This window comes from Rhodofomes roseus (genome assembly GCF_022264815.1).
Source record: "Rhodofomes roseus strain CIRM-BRFM 1785 chromosome Unknown C8Q71scaffold_33, whole genome shotgun sequence".
In the NCBI taxonomy this organism is placed as follows: Eukaryota; Fungi; Basidiomycota; class Agaricomycetes; order Polyporales; family Fomitopsidaceae; genus Rhodofomes; species Rhodofomes roseus.
Window position 1 is genome coordinate 209,841 of NW_025952989.1, and position 20,059 is coordinate 229,899.

The 20,059-nt window shown below is 57.0% G+C and overlaps 8 protein-coding genes across 8 annotated transcripts; 3 read left to right on the top strand and 5 right to left on the bottom strand.

Moving 5' to 3' along the window:
* Nucleotides 1-247: 247 nt before the first annotated feature.
* Nucleotides 248-2,093, bottom strand: C8Q71DRAFT_380273 (uncharacterized protein). Its single transcript, XM_047918182.1, has 5 exons — nucleotides 1,988-2,093; nucleotides 1,623-1,932; nucleotides 706-1,556; nucleotides 470-652; nucleotides 248-404 (listed from the first exon to the last, which is right to left on the bottom strand). The coding sequence occupies exons 2-5, from the start codon at nucleotides 1,799-1,801 to the stop codon at nucleotides 355-357; spliced, it is 1,263 nt and encodes a 420-aa protein (XP_047773502.1). The 5' UTR covers nucleotides 1,802-1,932; nucleotides 1,988-2,093; the 3' UTR covers nucleotides 248-354.
* Nucleotides 2,094-3,548: 1,455 nt separating this feature from the next.
* Nucleotides 3,549-4,957, top strand: C8Q71DRAFT_380425 (uncharacterized protein). The gene is made up of 6 exons (XM_047918183.1): nucleotides 3,549-3,644; nucleotides 3,710-3,824; nucleotides 3,888-4,058; nucleotides 4,125-4,137; nucleotides 4,195-4,245; nucleotides 4,305-4,957. The coding sequence occupies exons 2-6, from the start codon at nucleotides 3,795-3,797 to the stop codon at nucleotides 4,835-4,837; spliced, it is 798 nt and encodes a 265-aa protein (XP_047773503.1). The 5' UTR covers nucleotides 3,549-3,644; nucleotides 3,710-3,794; the 3' UTR covers nucleotides 4,838-4,957.
* A 965-nt stretch (nucleotides 4,958-5,922) lies between these two features.
* Nucleotides 5,923-8,034, bottom strand: C8Q71DRAFT_380243 (P-loop containing nucleoside triphosphate hydrolase protein). Its single transcript, XM_047918180.1, has 5 exons — nucleotides 7,628-8,034; nucleotides 7,314-7,569; nucleotides 7,154-7,258; nucleotides 6,925-7,090; nucleotides 5,923-6,868 (listed from the first exon to the last, which is right to left on the bottom strand). The coding sequence occupies exons 1-5, from the start codon at nucleotides 7,866-7,868 to the stop codon at nucleotides 5,942-5,944; spliced, it is 1,695 nt and encodes a 564-aa protein (XP_047773504.1). The 5' UTR covers nucleotides 7,869-8,034; the 3' UTR covers nucleotides 5,923-5,941.
* A 786-nt stretch (nucleotides 8,035-8,820) lies between these two features.
* On the bottom strand, nucleotides 8,821-9,748 carry C8Q71DRAFT_787570 (uncharacterized protein). Its single transcript, XM_047925180.1, has 3 exons — nucleotides 9,298-9,748; nucleotides 9,058-9,233; nucleotides 8,821-9,001 (listed from the first exon to the last, which is right to left on the bottom strand). Exons 1-2 carry the CDS (start codon nucleotides 9,672-9,674, stop codon nucleotides 9,059-9,061), a joined length of 552 nt encoding a protein of 183 aa, XP_047773505.1. The 5' UTR covers nucleotides 9,675-9,748; the 3' UTR covers nucleotides 8,821-9,001; nucleotide 9,058.
* Nucleotides 9,749-10,233: 485 nt separating this feature from the next.
* On the top strand, nucleotides 10,234-12,192 carry C8Q71DRAFT_862737 (uncharacterized protein; the record flags this gene model as incomplete). The annotated part of the gene is made up of 4 exons (XM_047928064.1): nucleotides 10,234-10,275; nucleotides 10,338-10,384; nucleotides 10,435-10,450; nucleotides 10,507-12,192. 4 exons carry the CDS (start codon nucleotides 10,234-10,236, stop codon nucleotides 12,190-12,192), a joined length of 1,791 nt encoding a protein of 596 aa, XP_047773506.1.
* Nucleotides 12,193-12,945: 753 nt separating this feature from the next.
* C8Q71DRAFT_380651 (uncharacterized protein) lies at nucleotides 12,946-14,305 on the top strand (the record flags this gene model as incomplete). The annotated part of the gene is made up of 3 exons (XM_047918188.1): nucleotides 12,946-13,160; nucleotides 13,233-13,427; nucleotides 13,485-14,305. Coding segments are annotated over exons 2-3 (1,009 nt in total), but the record flags the coding sequence as incomplete, so codon positions are not given.
* Nucleotides 14,306-15,511: 1,206 nt separating this feature from the next.
* Nucleotides 15,512-17,021, bottom strand: C8Q71DRAFT_380493 (ammonium transporter; the record flags this gene model as incomplete). The annotated part of the gene is made up of 2 exons (XM_047918184.1): nucleotides 15,512-16,432; nucleotides 16,488-17,021. Coding segments are annotated over 2 exons (1,239 nt in total), but the record flags the coding sequence as incomplete, so codon positions are not given.
* Nucleotides 17,022-17,309: 288 nt separating this feature from the next.
* C8Q71DRAFT_380524 (uncharacterized protein) lies at nucleotides 17,310-18,494 on the bottom strand. Its single transcript, XM_047918185.1, has 3 exons — nucleotides 18,331-18,494; nucleotides 17,397-18,285; nucleotides 17,310-17,336 (listed from the first exon to the last, which is right to left on the bottom strand). Exons 1-2 carry the CDS (start codon nucleotides 18,353-18,355, stop codon nucleotides 17,441-17,443), a joined length of 870 nt encoding a protein of 289 aa, XP_047773509.1. The 5' UTR covers nucleotides 18,356-18,494; the 3' UTR covers nucleotides 17,310-17,336; nucleotides 17,397-17,440.
* Between the last annotated feature and the right edge of the window lie 1,565 nt (nucleotides 18,495-20,059).

Sequence of the window (20,059 nt, forward strand, 5' to 3'; positions counted from 1 at the left end):
CACAACTCCTCTCTGGTTGCAGAGCGCCACGATGCGATGGTAGCCTTGCATCAGGTACAGCGGGGCAAAGCACATATCCCCGTTTACCGCAGGTATATCTCGCCAATGCTATGAACATTGCGTGTCAGTGAGTTCGCTATCAGACAATCGCGTGTATAAGTAGAAAGCGCGTACTTCAAATCATTTCGTCGCTCTAGAATACCTAGATGTTGTCGAATCTGTCGAATCCATGCATCTTCGCGGAAGCCTGGGGCGCGAGCCACCCACGACGGTATACTGAGAGTCACAAATGCTCTCCGGAGTATCGCAGGCCGGGTGGCCTTGCGGTCCTGGTACTTAATCATCAACACTTGATCAGCGCCCCGCTGCCCGTCTGAGAACGACGTAGTGTCCATGGGATCTATCTGCTGGCCTTCACGGAGGCACTTAGCCGACTCAGAGGACGAATACAGGGAGGCAGACGACTCACTGCTGTGTAAATAACCGCGCTGTATATCGAGCATGATGAATCGCTTGGTTATGTTGATAGTCACGAAGGACAGGATGGCGCATATGAATGTGAGTTCCAGCAGCGGACGTGCACGAGGAACAGCTTGGACGCTGATATATTCAAGTCTTTCGCAGTGATGCTGTGCCAAGTACAGGCATCTCGCTGTGTTCCATGAGTACTTGAGAAATTATGGCGAAGGTCTGAGTTCCGCTCACCTAGGGGTTCATCGTCGGACATGTCTGCATCGCGCACTACAATCGTCAATCGAGAGACCGAGGTCAGGCTTTTGATGAACCTCGTAAAATTCATCGACGGGCCCTCATCGGCATCATAGGCGGAGTGTATTCCAACCTCAACAGTACTGCTATATTCCGCGAGGCTGTCCGTCGCGAAGAGGTCGAAGATGCTATCCACGTCAGGACAGTCTAAAACAAACTTCTCGATCTTGCAGCGCCGCGGCGGATAGACGCATGTTCGATCGCCGTGGTGTTTTGCTGTTGTTGATATATCGACGCAATCGAGAGAACGGAGTCTAGGAAGAGAAGAGAGTAGACGAAGGAGGGCTGTAGTGGACGGCAATGTGACTCCACAGAGACGAAGATGTCGGATGGCCGAATGCGTGGACAGACATCGGAAGAGGGTGCACGTGTCCACTGTCCCCGTCTCCCAGATACCGTACATAACATGCAGCTCGTTAAGATGGCATAGTCGCCCAGAGAGCATCGCTGCGAACGTCCCAAGATGCGCGATTGAGCCGGAGTGGGGATTTCCATGAATCTGGACGGTCTGTGCTTGCAGATTACGGACACGAGCGAATCGCGAAAGACTCGCTACGTCCCTTTGGCTGTAGAGCTCCACGGTACGTCGGTAGCCTTGCGGTAGGTACGATTGGGCTCGAGCGCGCCACCCTCGGCAGACTACCCCACATGCGAGCAATGTGAGCCAGTCATACTGAAGTTGATCGATGATCTGCCACCACAGCTCGAGCGGCAGTCCGGCGCTTTGAGCAGTCATGGTGGGGACATTGGGTTGAGCGTCATCCTGTGAAGCCCCGGGGGATCCCTCCCTGGACGTGAACAAAGACGACAAAGACAATTTAGTGCTAGCGCGTCAGGCATATGCAATCACTCACCAAAGGCGAGGGGTAAAAGGCATAGGCTCTCTGGGCAGGCTCCGACTCAGATTCCTCGCGCCCCTGTTCGTCAACCTGCGTAAAGTGCTCCATGCCCTGACGCCTCCGCGCTGTATTGAGTGGTCCGAAATCGTGGCGAGGGAGGAGCTACCAGTGGGTCCAGTGGTTGTTTCAAGCATGATTATCGAAGATATGAACGGTTTCCACGATAGGCCTAGTCAACGCTGCAACATACGCAGCGAGGAAATGAAGAGCAGCAGTAGGAACTGGTGCGATTTGCCAACACGCGGTACCGGCCGAGAGCGTGGCGCTGAAGGGATATCGGGTCAATGGCGATGGTGAAGGTAAGCCAGTGAGTACAGTACCGTAGATTCCCCTTTCCGGATATTAGGCCGCAAAACAATGACGGTACTACGGGCACAGTGTGGTCCACCATGTGAACGCAACTTCGACTTGACAGAGACGCCGACAGCGTCTGATCGTTGTTGCGCTTGTGTGAAGCGTGATACCACCGTGGTATGATATGTTGTTCTACTTCCGCTGCATCCTGTTGAGTCCTCTCTTCGTACGCTCATGAAACTGATGGGAAGAATGAGCAGTCAAAAGCACTAGTACTCAAAGAAAATTACGTACGAGTCAATGCCATAGTCGTACTTCATCATCCCGGTGCTACATCACAACTGCTCCCAGCCGCCGACGCCACAAACTTCGCAACGAAGCCCGGTCCACGGCGACACTGTACGATTTGGTACTGCAGTACCCTCAAGTTGCTTCGATCACCCACAAATAGCTCGCGGCATCATCCCGCTTACATGTCTGTCTGTTAACTTCTTCACTGATAATAGAGTGCAATGTCCGCTTCCGACGGCTGACGTCCACCGTAATGGAAGACCTCGTAGCCGTCGGTGGATTCGCGGCACCGTCATGATGCACTCCTCGGCACCTACTGTAGAAGAATTTAGTATATGAACGTATATGTATGTAGCGAGACTCAGCTGATCGTAAAACCACAGACTCGGATGTCGGTGTGGATCTACAACTCATTATATTACCTGCTAAATCTCGCCAATCCTTCAGTACCGAGGGGTCATGTTGCAGAGAGAAGTCAACAGCTGAAGGACGCACTGCTCAGGATCAATTTTCCCTAGGGACGAGATATGGTGCTTGAACTGTGTGGCCCAGGCGTCCTTGCGGAAGCTAGAGCGTAGACCGCCCAAGACGGTATACGAACATCTATAGCGGGCCTGAAAACTCACAAACTTTCTTTCGTATGATCTGCATGTCTAACGCGGTAGTTAAACCGCAACCGCAGTACCTCTTCATTGTGATCACTCCGGCTTCCGGGGACTCGCGTGATGTCCATGAAGTCAGGCCGGAGGGCCTCTCAACTCCATGATCCGGGAATGGAGCGGTGAGCGCTATGGTTCCTCGCCTTTGAGATGCCCATCTTTGATCGAGAAAGACACGACCTCGTTGAGAGGGGCGGTAACCAAGGGCGGAATGGTCAAAAGGAATGTGAGTTCAGTCGCCCGATTAGCACGGGGCGCGACTTCGATGTGTCCTTTGGTTGTGTTGCGGTACATAGACGGATCGTAATCGTGGACAGCCATTGAACATACACGGAAGCTCACCTAGACTCGCTTCGAAAGAGATATCCACGTTGTGAATCACAACAGGAGTCGACCAAGTAACTTATGTACCAAGGTTCGGACAAACTTCGTATAACCCATTTGCTGGATACTATTGATGGAGTCGTCTCCTTCGGGGCAATGGTATACAAGCTCCACTAGCTTCGGTATTTCCGAAAAGTATTGCCTTGGCATGCGTTCGTGGTAGAGACGTCGTCCATGGCCAGGGATCGAAGTGTGCAGCCACTGTACTGACGCCGCCGCTTATTTATGCGGCACGCCCAGCCACACACTGCCACAACCTGGCCACAACTTGTACTGCTGCCATCAATTTCGCTAGTCAAGCTAGTCAAGACTCGCCGGAGTGCAGCCCAGTGAGCGACGATATCACTAAGTATATGCCCCCAAGACGAATAGACAGGGAACTGATCAGGAACTGATACTATGCTTGGTTTACAGTAAATAGGCGCCTGAACGAGCGTGGCACTAATGGGCCGGGCGCTTTCCCACTTCAAGTTCTCCTCCTTAACCACGACCGCGACTGATGTGGTATGACTCCGAGATGCCTTGGGAGAGGGACGCAACTGCTACGCATCAACACCTGTATCTCGCTGCGCACAACTCACCGAATGTACAGATTATGCACGCGGCTGACCAGGCCACGAACACGCTCTACGGGACATCAAGCTTCAAGCTTTCAAGCTTCACCCGTTGTACCAACTGGACTGGCCAGGATCGACGATTCAATGCATCTTCGCGCACGCCTTCCGGCACAATTGCCATGTCTGTGCACTTTGACTCAAACATAGTCTGACACATGCCATTGTTACTTGTGCCGTCAATGCGTCCTGCGTAGCTAACATGCAGCCGCCAGCCACCTCTATCATGTCAGCCACCTGCAGAGAAAATATCGTACCCTACGTTCCACAGCTTTATCGTCTCAGATCCTTACCGCAGCAAGACAATGTCAGGCTCCAAACACGAACTCGCCCCCGGTACGTCACATCATACTACGCCCAAATGTGAGTTTACGGCTTACAGCCATATGGTGCAGGCGCCATAGCTGGCATCGTAATAGGAACACTACTGGTTCTTGTCGTCTTATCCGCTACTGGGATTCTTCTTTTTCATCGGAGACGAGTTGGCTTCCCCGCTACGCCCCATCTTCCCTCGAGCTCTGAAAAGCCCGCGCCTCTCAGCAAGACGCCGCAACGACGCGTGAGGCGCGCGCCGTCCCGGAAGCCATCGCCCAGCCTCAGGCTCACCGCAGACCTCGTCAGCTTTCCGAAGCCCCTTGCGCGGGCCGGTCGCGACCTCGACAAAGACTGCGGGAACACGTCCGTGTCTACGCTCAACGTGGTCATCTCGCCCTCGCTCCCGCGTATCTTCAAAGTCGACACAGAGGACGGCGAGGGTGCCGCTGTCGAGGTGCGCGTTACTCCGCCCACGCCTGTTGCGAGCCGCGGCGACCTTGGCATGCCGTCGCCGACAAAGGGTCGACCTCTTAGGAAGAAGGCCCCATCGGGCATAGGACTGGGTATGGTGCATCTACAGGGCGAAGGCGAATCGAAGTGGTGGGCGGTGTAGGGGCGCCAACTTTGTTTCGGATGACTGGTGCCGCCAATGATGCCTATATGCCGTTGAGCCGCGAACTCTGTCCAGTAATCCAAAGAGCGTTGCTGATAGCCCCAACTGTTTGAGAATCTGGTCGGTTGCATCGCGGTAGCTCATGACCTCAACAGACATTGGCTTGAAATGGGTGCGTGATCGTCATCACTCGTGTGGTCTCCCCCCCTTCTTCCTCGCGGTCGTCATCGGCGCGCTCTTCTACTCCGCCTCATCCTGCACGGTCTTACACAAGAACGTCCTCTCCGGGTGGATCACGCTCGGTCTCGTTGGCCAAGGCGGATATGCGATCCTCGTAATTAGCCAGTACTTCGAGAACTTGGCTACTCCGTCCTCGTCCTCGGCAGCTTGGTCAACTATCTCGTTCGGGTACTCGAGCTTCATGGAGGGAAGCACGACAGGATCAACGCTCAACACAACATGCGTGTTCGTCAGGTTCGTGCTCTGGCCGGTGACGATGATGTTGTCCTTCTATGTCCTCGCGATGTTTGAGTTACTACTGCATCCCCGTCATCTTGGCTTCCCCTTCGGCCTTCCACGGAGGAGTTTTTGTCTTCCCCAATGTAGGACCTTCGTCTTGCGCTTCTTATGAGCATCGTACAGCTGAACGATCGACCTGTAGGCCGTTGACGCAAATTTAACTCTCGAACTTACCGTCGTTCTTGATATCACGTTCTCAAGAGTCTGGTGTACGACATACTCTGCTGCAACCCTGCTTGTCTAGATCACAGTCTTCAGCCTGACGCCCCTCGGGGTTATCTCTGGAAGCATTTTCGTCACACCAGATGCGAAAGGCTCATGCAGCGGAGCGGAAAGCGACATGAGCGCTGGGACAGAGTGCACTCGACGGGGGCACATCGAACTCCGAGACATCGCGAGCTTCAATACACAACGAAATATGACCAGTCAGGTCTACGAAACTTATTGGATAAGTGTATTTGCTATACTACATCAGTTACTGGGGCGTTATGTCTGTATACGCAGTCCGCAAAACGGCGTAGATGTCGTGGCGGTCATCAAGTTATAGTCGCAATATATGATACAATGGGTATACTATAGTCCATTTTAGCTTCGCTCTTTCCTAGCTTCCCTCTCCTTCTGGACCCATTGAGGTGCATCCTCGAGGGCCTCGCATGGTCGGCTCTTGTATGCCATAAGGTATCCCTGGAGGCTCGCCATCGAGAACTCGCGTTCGGGGATCGCATCCGCAAAGCGCGTTGCCAATGCGCGCACTTCGCTTCGTGACAAATCGTGACTCGGCAGGTGGGAGTTAGGTCGACTTGAGTGCGATGGGGACGATGAGGGCGGCTCGGGCGACGAAGGTGTGGGAGATGACGGCGAAGATGGGAGCAATGGCGTGCGTTCAGAAGCGTCTGCGTTCTCCTCTTCCCACTCCTTCTCGTCGCCACTGGCTTCCGTGCTGCTGCGTCTCGAAGCGTAGCCCTCGTCGACCTCCTCGGCATCCGCGTCCTCCGGGCCGTCGGGCATGTAGAAGCACTTGTAGAGGTTCTCAGCCTGGTACCGACTCGCGAGCCTGAACTCGATGTGGATGTCCATCCGCCCGGGCCGGCACAACGCAGGGTCGAGAGCCTTGTAGTTATTCGTCGTCGCAAACAAGATCCGGCCCTCTTGCGCGCCGATCCCGTCGAGCGCGTTGAGGAGACCCGAAAGGGTGACGCGCGAGCCGAAGTCGCTGCCCGGTCCTTCCGCGCCCTCGTGCCGCCGTTTCTCATCCGACTCGTCGTCCGAGCCATCATCGTCCTTCCTCAGTCGCTTGATGTCCGATGGGAGGTCGCGCTTGATCCCAGTCGTAAACGCCGCGTCGATGTCCTCCATGAGCGCGATGCAGCGGCGGGGCATGTTCGAGATGAGCTCGTTCAGCGAGCTGTCGTCCATCCCGAGCCGACTGAGCGTTACGATGTAAACATTCAGCCCGAGCTCCCCTGCAATGCTCTGGATCATGGACGTCTTCCCTGAACCAGGCGCGCCGTACTGATGACAGGGAATGAGTATTCGCTGTCCGACGGCGATGAGGGCAGACGACTCACGAGGAGGTAGCCGCGCCGGAAAGGTATCCCTCTGTCGGAGTACCACTTTCGGCTGCTCAGGAAGTCCCGCGCGTCATTGAGCAGTAGCTCCTTGATGCCCGGGTCGAGAATGATCGAGCTGAGTGGTCTTTTGGGGCGCGATGTCATGTAATTCCAGCCTCCCGATCTGCAAAACCGGGCGCACGAAATCAGTCATAGTGGAAAGCAAACTTTGACATGAAGCACATACGTGTCTGCAGAATATATTGAGATGAGTTTGTTCGCAGCGGCTTTATAGGCTTCGCGCGCGTCGTCGAGTATGCCCTTCAGCACACTAAGGTCTCTCGAGAGTATTCTGCGTGCATCATTCAGCACGCTGGTGCAGTGTCCCGACGTTAGTATGTACTCACCGTAGTTGCAGCGACTCCTTCATGGACCAGCGGCCTTCCGACCTCTCCTGACGCGAAATTGTCACGTAGTGGCGCTGGTACCAGATACTGTATGTGTTCTGGAGCGACGGAAGGTACGACACTTTGCGTGTGTCTTCGCAGTCATCGTCCTCTTCGTCGTCGGAATCTTCGTCCAGCCCAAACCTGCGCGTAGAGACCTCAATTGTGCGTGCGTTTTCCCACATTGGATGGCGCGAGAGCCAGAAGAGCATCCAGCCTGATGGATGCGAGCCGTTAGCCAGATGCAATTCGTGCCGGATACTATAAGGACTCACGGTATGCCTCGTCGTTCGCGTCGAATGTCGCGGTGATCCAGAGGGCTTGCATGAGCTGCTCCCACCACTCGGAGATGTGGCGACGGCATGTCTCGAGCACTCCGCCAATGACGAAGAGCTTCAGCCAGTCCTGCAGGGCCGAAACCGAGGCGAGCTTCGATACTAGAGAGTGAAGGTCCGATGGGAGGGCCGTAGTGGAGTTTGCCGCAAGGGATGCTGCTGTGGCTGTGATGTTGCTCATGGTCGTGCTTTGATGTGCGTAGCCAAGATCAGAATACCCAAGAAAGAAATCCAGATGGAAGAGGCTCAACGTGTAAGAGACAGGGAGACGAGAGGGGATGACTGATAGGTTGGATGGTTATGGACGCGCTGTGCACGACGGGGCCTACCTTGTAGGCTGCAGAATGAAGCGCGTCCGAAGCCTTATTTTATACACGAACCTGCGCATGCAGTGTATCGCATCAGCCGCTCGGGCAACGCGGGAGGGCATAATCATAAGCGCGCTGAGGCACCGCGAAACAGAGTGCCTACTCCGAGCTCGAATACTGCAGAATTGACTCGATGTGGTGTAAAGGAGTCAGTGGGCGCTGTGTTATTCGCACTCAGCGGCGTCGGCTTCGACCACTCTGCACTGCAGACTGTGCAGTGAGGAGCGCACGCGGCTTCTCTGCCACCGGCAAACAAATGAGCCATGAGCTTCATGAAGGGATAACCAAAAATGTGACTCACGCATTGGTGCAGAAAGTTCTGTGTTTCTTCGCCTAGAGTAAGTGCGCGCGTTAAGTATGACTCGCAGAGTGCCAGTGGCTGTGGCGGTCCCGAGCGGCACCTTGACATGGCCACGGCGTCGTGTCCGATCAAGTTCTGTGAGATGCAGACTCATCACGGTCAGTACAATTTGCCTAGTTGAGATTTACGCGCGTTGACAGAATGAATGAGAGAACGTCCAAGGCGGGTTGAGGGTGAGAAGGTGTCGGGCTGAACGGATCCCCGAGCTCTCCGACTCAGGCAGTACGTGCAGTGGTAGGCTGGCAAGGTAACGCACACAGTACTCATCAGTGCCCGTGCCCCTCTGTTTCAGCGCATTTCTGTAGGGAAGCCGGATCTGCGGACTTGGAATATCGTTAGAACGTGGCCGTCCGGGGTTCGCCTCGAGATAGACTCGTCATGGAGGTGAGCAATCGGAGGTGAGCCAGGGTGAGCCCCCGAGCTAGTCACGGTCCGAGTCGGAACTTACTAGATTAGGGAATTTGTAATATTCGTTCGCTAGTTCCAACTCCCATGAGCCAGCCACGGACTCCAGGTCATGCCAGTCTTGCCTTTCACTTTCGGTCCAAGGTTCGAATGCTGCATGTGGTCGCGGGCACTGCGATGCTATGAGGCACGTCAAATGAAGCAACTTGTACGGGTGCGCGCTAGCCAGTACACACATCAGTCGTCTATTTCCACCCATCGTCCATCTTCTTCCATCCTCACATCAAAGGTCCACTTTTGTTTGTCCATCCACTGGTCCTGTAGGAATGCATCCCACCATTTGATGTGTACGTCTCCGGCCACGTCATATCGATATCCTGCCACACGAGGGTCTGGTCCCAAGCATTCGTGTCTAAAAGCCTTGCGATTAGTCTGGTGCAACAATAACAATGTCCCGAGGAATTGAAGGCACGCACCTCCGTTGCAGCACATCGTCTGGTGTAACGAAGTTGACCCAACCCTTCCCGTCCACGTTATCTTTCCCTACATCCTTCCCGAGCTCTTCGGCGTAGTGTCGATGAACGAACTGGTTTAAATCTTGGCCAGCGCGAACCACTCGGACGTCTATTCCATCCTTCCCGAGGTACGTCCGCGGGAGGTGCACTCGTGTGCGCTCGTTCACCATGCGCTTCTCTAGCGGCCAGCGATGTATCTGCCATGCAGAGACGCGGCGAACGGCGGTGATAGTTTTGAGTGCGTCTTTGCGGGCCTTCTCACTGGCCACAATGCGTTTGGGCGCAGGTTTCGGCGGAGGTATGACTGCCTCCTGAGGCTCCTGCTTCGGTGCAGCCATCTCACCTCGTTTCAGAGACTTTAAACGGACGCGGGCTGTTATGTAGAGGTCGGTGACGAGAATGGTGAAAATTGTAATTCCAGAAAAGGTAACGACCGCGCCATATCCGGCCTTGCACATGGCAAGATCAGTCATCGGGAACTACCGAGAATTCTCACGGCATGATACTCGGCGCTCGCGCTCCTCCGGTCTCTTGGAAGCCTGTCAGTACTTACTTAAGTACTTAACATTCAAAAGGCTGTACGCACTCACTGTACTGCTGACAGCAGTACGCATTGCTACCTATGTATGGCTAAGAGTTCGTAGTCTGAAGCCTGACTTACTGCTCGCGGGTGTGGCCCGTTGTACTATCATCATGGTGCGTCTTGTTCCGGCGGCCGTATTTGCTAGCACGAAGTACATCGCGGACTGAAGCCGGATTAGCTGAAATTGGCGAGCTCCTTGTCCCTCGAACCTTAATAACAAAGCAAGGTATCCAAGGGACACAAGCGCTATTACTCTTATATCGCGACCTCTCCGTTCTCCCAGAGCTCATCAAGTACCAGACGTTGAACCGACAATGCTTCTGCATCTGCAGCCCCCACGAAGCCTTTGGACCTCGGTAAGTGTTGTTAGATCCGTCGCCGGCGTGCCTCTTACTCAAAATGATGCCGTGACCAACAGATAGCGAGCGAGACTGACTTGTCGTCCAGATATGAGGTTGAAGAAATGTAAGCCGCCGCGTGCAAGCTTGCCTCAGCGATCTGACCTTCCCGGGCAGGTTAGCACAGCCTGAGGTACAGCATCAAGCGGACCGCTGTGTTGCACTTACTGAATCAAAGCTCCGTTCCAGACGAACGAATCGGAGCCGGCCTGGCTTGTTCCTACGTACGGTTACAGGAACGATATCGCGGTGGTTCAGAATGATCTCCCAGCTGAACTTCTCCAGGCCATCTTCAAGTACTCCGTGTCGCGAAGGTATGCCGGAGACTACATAGGCAAAGATCTGCTACCATGGGAATTTCCCATGGTTGGTCGCATTCAGGCCACCCTTACCATGGTGTGCAAATACTGGCGAGCGGTCGCCTTGAACACCCCCGAGCTCTGGACTGCCATCAGTCCCGGCTGGATGGATCGCCGCGATGTCTTCGACAGGGCCGCGCTCATGTTTCTAGAGCGTGCGCGTCATCTGCCTGTCAACATCATCGTCGACAAGCCAGGAAAAGCCAGAGGGTTGGACGACTTCTTCAGAAAAATGGGCCCTCAGCTTACATCACGCCTCCGTTCTATCTACTGTCGACCTCTCTGTGATACTTTCGACTGGGCCTTCGACTTCTCGGCACCCTGCCTTGAGTCGTTGTCTTTGCAAGAAGACAATGTGGTACGGGTTGTTGATCTTCCTCTTTTCCAGGGACACACACCGAAACTACGCTACCTTTCGCTCACTGCCATGAACTGGGCGCCAAGGAACCATGCACCATCATTGACGCATCTCCATTTGCGGATGTGTGCCCAGTCGGTCGATGGCAGAAGCGATTTGATCACGTTGCTGCGGTCTGCCCCGGCATTGACTGACCTCGTGTTCTCCGTGTCACTGCTCGTTGGGTCAACGCCCGACGTGCCTTACGTCCACCTCTCAACTTTACGTCGTCTCACGTTCGATGCCATGCAACGGGACGTCGTCTGCGAGCTCATGAAGGCTGTTTCGGTTTCGAAAGACGCCTCCATCCGCTTCCAAGGCTCCCAGTCGCTGACGGACGAGATGATCACGTCTTCGGGTCCTCAACTATACCTTGCGAACCGATCCTGGACGCGGATGTCGATCAAGTTCGACCCGACGGAGACCCTCTGCTCCGTCGTTGTCGCCGACACTTCCGCCGCGTTCTCAGGCGACTTCGCGGTGGTCATAGAGCACCGCGACTATCACCGCTACAATGAGCGTGCACGCCTTTGGATCCGACCTCCCCAGTTACCCTTCCAAGGCGTTCGCGAGTGTTGGATCATAGAGAACAACGACCACGACTCTATGTATACCTTCGCAGCTACGGGGCTGCGTGGCATGCTGGAGGGACTGAGCGACCTCGAGACGTTGGTCGTATGCGCTTGGAACTGCGAGGTCGTCTTGGACGCGCTCTCCGCACCGAACGAGCCCCGCAATGGCGCCGACGTGGACGCGCGCCCGATCTGCCCCAAACTCAAGACGCTCAGCATCCTCGCGACGAGCGTGCGGGACCTAGATCGGGCGCTGGGAATTCATGGCCTCCGTGACCGGGACGAGCTGCGGCGCGACTTCGAGCGCGTCGTCGTCAGCTACCTGCCTGGGTTCCACGGACCGCGTCCGCACGCGAGCCAGCTTGACGAGTTCTTCCACGGGACGGTCGAGTATGTTGACCTCGTGGAGTGCCCGGCGATGGAGCTGCCCGAGGCGTGTACCACCGAGGCCCATGTCTACTGGCCTAAGTGGACACCGCATACCGTCGGTCTCGGCAGGATAACGCGTGTGAAGTCTCTTGGGATGCGTGGACCGTTGGACATTTGACGTGCTGCCCAGACGTTCGCCCGTACAGTAATAGCCCAGCGAATGCCCCCAAGCATATGGTATAGACGAAAGTTGGCACCTGTCAGACCTTGCTCAATACACTCGCACCCTGGAGGTCGGCATACACTATTGTGATACCATAGCGCAGCGCGATGTCTCCGGGTGCCTCTGCAACGCCTGGGGATCGAGGGCCTGCGTATCAAGGTTGCCGGCGTACGGAAGCCGAAGCTGCAGCCGCACTGGTATTTTTCTATCCCTAGCGGGTCGCCTCTGATCTTGGGTGGTACTTATATCGCCGTCGACACGCATTTCGGAAGCACGCCTAGTAAGCGTACATACTCTCGTACTCGATATGGGGCCGGGTGGGTACTACCTTACATCCTTTCTTATATGTCTGCTACAGCGGACGTGTTGTTAATGGGACGCAGCTCTGGCAGAGTCACGGTATGTTCGACGCCCTCAAGGCCTCACGGGCTGAACTTTAAGTGGATCAAGGGAAGCCATACAGCAATCTTTGCGAGAAGAAAGAGTGTTAATTCACTAGGACCTGTGGGATGAATTGGTCAGATACCAAGACAGATTGCTGCTGCCTGTAGAGATGTACTATAAGTACCAGTGGTACTTAGGTACAGACCGTACAGCACTAATAGTAGTAATTGTACTTGGCAGCCTGGGTCGGCGTGGCCCGACCCAATCTAGATCGGCCGGGACCTTTTGGGGACGGTTGCTTAAAGTGGTGACGAGTCTACTACTGTCTAAGTCAAGTCTAAGTCTTCGACGCCGACCGTTCCCCAGCCAGAAGCGGCACTGTTGAACGCCTTGATCCTGTCCGAGAGGAGGTGTGTACATACCCACGAAGTGGCAAACCCTGGGCCTGAAGGCCTGAAGTTAGACGCAAGTAGACGCGGTGGCTGTGCACTGCCAGTGCTGGCCTGCGCACAAGTTTCAAGTTTCAACAGCATTCATCAGTTCGTATGCGGTAATCCCACGGAGTCTACCTGTCCCTCACCCATGCAATGCAAATGACATGACTACCATAGACTCACTATGTCTGGAACATCGTGTGTTCGCCGGGGTGAACTTGTGTCGGCTGGCCCTACCTTCCCCCTCAATCCGAAGCAACCGAAACGAGGCAGGATAATACAGAAGCTTTGGAGACCTCTACAACATTTTGCTAGCAGGGACGCGAAGGGCCTGGTGTCTGTTAGTGCCGTTGGTAACGGGGAAGATGTTGCGTGAGTGCTCTTCACACAGCTTCATGCCGCCGTCCCGATTGTTAACCTCGCCCTCAGAGCGTCGGCACTTCCACTGGATGCAAGTACGGCGGAAGACGCGCGCACTGTGGGCGTACAACTGCCAGTCGAGACGTGGTGGGAGATCATAGACTGCCTCCAGCAGGACTGGTCGGCGCTGCTAGTCTGCACCATCGTCTGCCAAGCATGGCATGTTCGTGCGCAGGCGCACTTGCCTAAGGGCAATGGACACGCTGTGGGTCTCCTCAGTCGGCAAGACGTGATCCTCCTCTCGCAGTGCTCTCGCGCTCGTGCACTGCACACGCGTGCGGTCCATGTCTACGGAGATCGTCACACTGGGTCGCTAGCCCATCTCGGGACATTCGCGGCTATGCTCTCCGGGAAGCTCCATCGGCTCGAAGAGCTCCAGATCCTCGATTGCACATGGAAGACTGCGGCACTGAAGGAGACTATACTTCTCCGGCGTCTCTCAGAGTTCACGTCAATCCGCACGCTCCGCCTGCAAAACGTCATCTTGCCATCGGCGACCACTATTGCCAATCTGCTCCGCGCTCTGCCTGACCTGCGGTCCCTCAAGTGCGCTAGCGTGTCGACAACGAAGAAGCAGTACGGAGATGCGGCGATCTTAGACGCGCTGCTGAGGCCGTTGATGGACTTGCAGAGACTCGACCTTGACTGTCCCGACGGCGACGATATAATCCACCTCTTCGCCTCGACAACTCTTGCACAATACGCTCGTACGGCGGTAATCGCCGTATACACCCGTCCTGACCGCAAGGGTACTCGGACCACGAACGATCAGAGGCTCATCCACAGATTAACCTCGATCTCTCAACTGAGCATCACATTCCATGATACCGGAAGGTCTCCGGAAAGTATACGTAAGCACAGGCAGCATCCAGTCAGCGCTAGCAGATTCTCGACCTCACCAATGGCACTGGTCGCAGGATCATTCTTGACTCAAGCGCTGCAACACTGCGCCGCGAGGCTCGAGACACTAGTCGTCAAGGTTACGCGCCATGCAGATCCTGAAATGGAGCTCCCGACGCTATGTTGCATCCCGTCTGCAGTGACAGGACATACGAGGAGCTCGACCGTAAGCGTCACATTGGGACCTCGGACTCAAAGCGGTGAGCTATTCCTTCGAGTTTGTACAGTGTTCGACACTGATGATACTTCCAGAGGAGAAACACAGCATTGAGGAGGTGGTGCGGGTGCGGTTTACCGACAGTCACACAACGGCCCTAGTGCGCTTCAGCATACCATCGTGGGTGTCCCGAGCGCCGGGGTTCCGAGAGGATGCCTGGCTCGAGCAGCTCAAAGACTGCGCAGCGGAGGGACACGCGGAATCGTAGTGCGCACCCTCCTACTCCATCGTACGCCGTCCAACAGAGACTGACTGCATCCAGTGTCAAGACGATGCGGACCGCCAGATTCGCGGTAATCGGGGGGCACTCGCGCTATCCTCGCAACCCGTTCTACTTCTCCATATCCTTCCACGTCCCGTCCATCCTCTCGAATCCCGTCTGGACGATGCGCTCCATCGCTAACGCTGGCGTGGTCATGCCCAAGCGCCTCAAGTCTACTCTGATAAGGTCACGCATGGACTGGGACGGGCCGCGGGTACGCACTGTCCACGATCCTATATTCGCCATGCACGGTATGACTGACATGTGTGGACGGCGCAGTGGCCCACTGATAGCGACTTGGAACCAAGTCGACCACACTTCCATATGGCGACGTTCAGGGGAACCCGCACCTACGTTTTCGCAGTCGAGAAACCCTAGTCCTGGACTAGAACCCTCCACACGGCTCTGACACTGGGATTTGTGGCGAACCCACATAGGGAGTCGTTGAATACCACGAGGAGATGAACAACTGGCGAGGCAGGCGGACCCAGGCTATACCAATGTAGATAAGTATGTACGGTTCATGTCGTTTGACAAGGAGTTTACAATCCAACCGTGACAATACCCTATCGAGTGGGCAGGCAGGCCTCAAGACCAAGTACTGTCTACACAGATCCAGAACGAGCATAATAGTATGCGTCTGATATGCAATGGGAAGGTGTACATTATGTATCTAGGTAGCGGAGACAGAGTGTGCGCAGTATGCCATAGACTACGAATACGAAATGAACAGACGAGCTCTCGGAGATACGGATATATATGAAACGAACGACGACGTTTTGTCTTCTTCAGCCCTCCCGCTGCACCACCGCCTCATCTACCTCCACATTACCGTAATCCAAGCAAGACAAACACCAGAGCCGAATCCCAGATCTACGAATGCGCCTTCTCGTCGACCGTACTCGCGCTCGCGCTCTCGTGGTTGCCCGGCGCCGCCCCGCGCTCCTGCACCTCCACGCCCTGGTCATGCATATGGAGCTTACTATGCTGGGGCTCGCGGCCGCCCGCGATCGCGCCGCGGTCCTCGCGCACGTCGTCGTGGAACCCGCCATTCGCGCCGCCCGCGACAAAGTCCAAGCCCACATAATCATACGCGAACTCGCCCATCTCCGTATCGTCGATCCCGAGGATCTCCGCCTCCTCCGACGCGCGCAGGCGCAGGCCCGGTATGAAGTGCATCGCCCAGAGGATCGCGGTGGTCATCACGAACGAGTACGCCATGCCCGACACGGAGTCCGCGAGCTGGTACCCGAGCTGGATGTAGTTGTGGTCGAGCCAGCCGCCGGGGATGGCCGCGATGTCGTCGAAGCCCGCGACGCTCGCCTGCGCGAAGAGCCCCGTGAGCACGTTCCCGACGACGCCGCCGATCGCGTGCGACGCGAAGATGTCCAGGCAGTCGTCGTACCCGAAGTAGAACTTGAGCTGCGTCGCGAAGTTGCACACCGTCCCCGCCATGAACCCGAACAGCACCGCCGCGGGCGAGCCGACGTACCCGGACCCCGGCGTGATCGCGACGAGCCCGGCGATCGCGCCCGAGCAGAAGCCCACCGTCGACCACTTGCGCTCGAGGCGGTAGTCCTGCGATAGTGTCAGTGTCACGATATGCTCTCGGCGTCGACGGAAGCGCACGCACCCAGAGCATCCAGGTAAGACCGCCAACAGACGCAGCCAAGTTGGTGACGATGCACGCCTGCACCGCGCGGAGGTTCGCACTGAGGGCACTGCCGCCGTTGAATCCGAACCAGCCGAACCACAGGAAGACCGTCCCGATCACGACATAGCTCGTATTATGCGGCTTGTACGCGAGGCGCTCCGTGCCATACCCCCTGCGCTTGCCGAGGTAGATGGAGATCGCAAGCGCGGCAGTGCCGCTGGAGATGTGGACGGGCGTGCCCCCGGCAAAGTCGAGGCCGCCGAGGATGAAGGACCAGCCGGAGGCGTTCCACGTCCAGCACGCGATCGGGTCGTAGACGATCGTGGACCAGACGAAGACGAAGACCATGACGGGCCCGAGCCGCGCACGCTCCGCGAACGCACCGATCGCGAGCATGGGCGTGATCGCGGCGAACATGAGCTGGAAGACGCAGAAGGCGATGGAGGGGATGCGTGTTGAGCCGACGGAGGGTTTCTCGAGCACGCCCTTGAGTCCAAAATATTCTGGGAATTTGGAATGATGTTAGCATGAGGCTGGATAATACTGGGACCACAGACAGACGCCTTGTACGCGCGCACGTAGGCTGATCACCACTCGCCCTCACGTCGAACGACGCTGTTGGCAAGTCCGACGATCCCAAGAAGGATCCGGCGAATCACAAACACCGCCTCGCTTCCCAGGCACGCACGACAAAACCTTCTCCATCGAAGCCACAACCGCGTCGCAAAACCACCGACGCCTTCGCGCCACCAGAAATAAGCACACCGACACTCACGGAGGTTACCAATGTAGTGATTTGTCGCCGTGTCGCTGAAAGCTAGTGAAAATCTGTGCGGGCATCAAGTCAGTCCTCGTGCGCTCGGGACGCGTCGGCGTGGTGGTGCTCACCCCCAGAAAAACCACTGTGGAGGGAAGGTTGTCAGCACACGATGTTACAGAAGGTTCCGAGACGCCTCAACAGCCGAAGAGAAACAGATGTGAATGTCAGAGCCCCGGCGGTGTGTCCCACCGACGAGCCACATCGGGAATGAATGCACCGTAGGAACGCCCGTGTGGGTCGTCGGTGTGGGACATCGACGCAGTGTGGGCCGTTTCGACACCTGGGCACGTAAGAAGCCTGCAGGCATTCTCGGGAGCACCGCGGGGTGGTTCAGCCCGGACAGGTGCACGCGCTGCGCAGAAGGGTGCCGTGCCACCCAGGGCGACGAAGCGGGTGGGCCTTGGGCGATGGCAGGTTCGCGGACCGCTCGGTGCCTGCAAGGGCTCGACAGGATGACGTCCGTGTCAACGCAGACGGGAACGGCGGTCCGCGCGGTGCCCCCCGCGGCGGACCAGGGACGGGCAGGGCAGGGCAGCTCGGGGGGACCACGGTGTGTGCATCTCGACAAGTTGACAGCCGTGTGTAGACGCCTGAGGGCAGGCGGCGGCCTCGATGTGCAATGCACACGCGCCTTGGGTGCCCCGGTGTGTGGGCTGCAAAAAGTGCGGTTTTCCGGCGAGGTGAGGGGTCGCGTCGAGGCAGCGCACCGCATAGCAAGGCGAGATGGTTTCGCGAGAGAGAGGACACTCACCTGAAATGAAACCACGGCGAGAGTCATCATAGACATCCAGATCATACTGAGTGCGTTCTTGCGGCGGAGGAGGCCCGAGTAGAAGAAGCCGACGCCGGGGATCATGATCCAGACGAGGGCGGTGGAGGCGAGGACCCAGGCGATGTCGCCGAGGTTGTAGACATAGGTGGTGCCGCTGCTGGGGTCGTACCACTGAAGGTCGCCGGCTGCACACAGTCAGCACAGACTCCGCTACACACGGGGCGACTCACAGCTGTCGTAGGTGACGTTGACCATGGCTGCGACAGCGGGGTGTCGGCGTGCGGTCTTGTCGGGAAGGAGAGGGAACGGCTCGCGCGCTGGGGCAGCGGCGGTGGGCGGGCGATGAGCGAGTCGGGGAGTGACTTCGAAGGGAAAGAAGGAATGCGTCTTCCGCGCGCGTTCATAAATGGCGTCCGGCCTCCCTTGGCGGGCGGGGGCGCGTCTTATCGGCCAATGGGGGCGCCCCCGTTTATCTCCCGTCCCACAGCCGCCGCCACAGATCGAGCAGCCGTGATCCTCCTACGCGTCTCTTCGCCCCCAGGAACACGCCTACGCTTCCAAGGCACGCGCACACCCCGCGTCCTTGCTGTGCGCGCTGCAGGAGGCCCAACAGCGCTGTGGCGGGCGAGGGGCGCGGCGGGACATGTTTGCGCGCGCGGACTCGGGGCGGGCCGATTCTCGATCGCACCACCCCGATCTGGCAAATCTGTTTCCAAAAGCGGACGTTCCTGGCGCCTCCCGGCCGACAGCGAGCCTCGTGGCTATGCATCGATACCTGCTGTGAGCTTCACTCGTCACTCTCTGCGTACAGGACGGCGCTGTGGATGCTGTCTCGCTCAACAACCTGCTGCTGACTGTACCGGACGCTGGGGGTGACTCAGGCCTGTCAAATCTGTCGTGAATTCATCGCTTGGCTCCCTCGATAGCCAGGCCACCGACATTTCCCATTATCCTCCGTTCCTGACGAGCCCTGCTAGTACGGTTCCCGATATGCCAACACCGTGGCTCGCAGTCTGGCAGCGGTGGCAGATGCGCAGTACGCATTTGTACCACTGACTGTTCGCCGTTTCAGCCACCTCCACAGACCTCCACTCATACTGCGCCCCGCCCGATCATCCTCCGCGGCCGCGGCAATTCAATTCCCTCGTCCACATATAGCCCGCGAGAACCCGCCGCCGGCTGGCGCATCAATCGCGCGTCGGGCACCCAGGTCGCCGGGCCCGGTGCAGCCAGATCCCCACCACGCGATCTGGCAGCGGGCGATCGGCGTGGCTGGAAGTTCGCCGTGGAAGGGCGCACGGTGCGCCGTCAGGCCTTCAGGGGGTTCTACTTATACGTTTTAGCGGTGTGGGGAGTGTGGAGTGCGCCTCGTAGTTCGGGTTCGTCCCAGTGTCCGCGTTCCTGTCAAGTTCGTGCTGTGGGGATGTCGCTTGGAGGCTCTTCGCGCATGACGGCCAGGTGCCGTGCCTAGTCTGCTAACAGAGGCAGTACACGGATCGGAAAGCTTGATACCCCGCACGCCCTCGCCCTCGATCCCCGTGCCGACGCGCACCGAGTCCTTATCTCGGTTGCCAGGGCTTCGTGAACGTTGTGGCGTCCAGAATCCTCTGCCCGCCAGGCCCCGTTTAACCTATCTCTACGGCAGCCTGGCCGTACGGTGCTGGGGAGGGAGTCGGGCGGTAGCGCGTCGAGCCGGTCGCGCGACACGCACGGCGAGTAGCGGTGACCGACCCCGGGCTTGAAGCTTTGAAGCTTCGGCCGTCGTGGTCATGGCCCTCAGCTGCCTCGTACTGCCAGTGTGTCGCTACTTACTGTCCTCGGTCGGGGAGGATCGGCTCGTAGTGGCTTGAAGTTGGATTCCGTGAAGCAACAGCAAGTCCTCAATTGCAAGTGACGACTGTCAGATGAATACGTCGACTGCAATTCGGCCCGCGTCGCTATATGCGCGACGACTCGGAC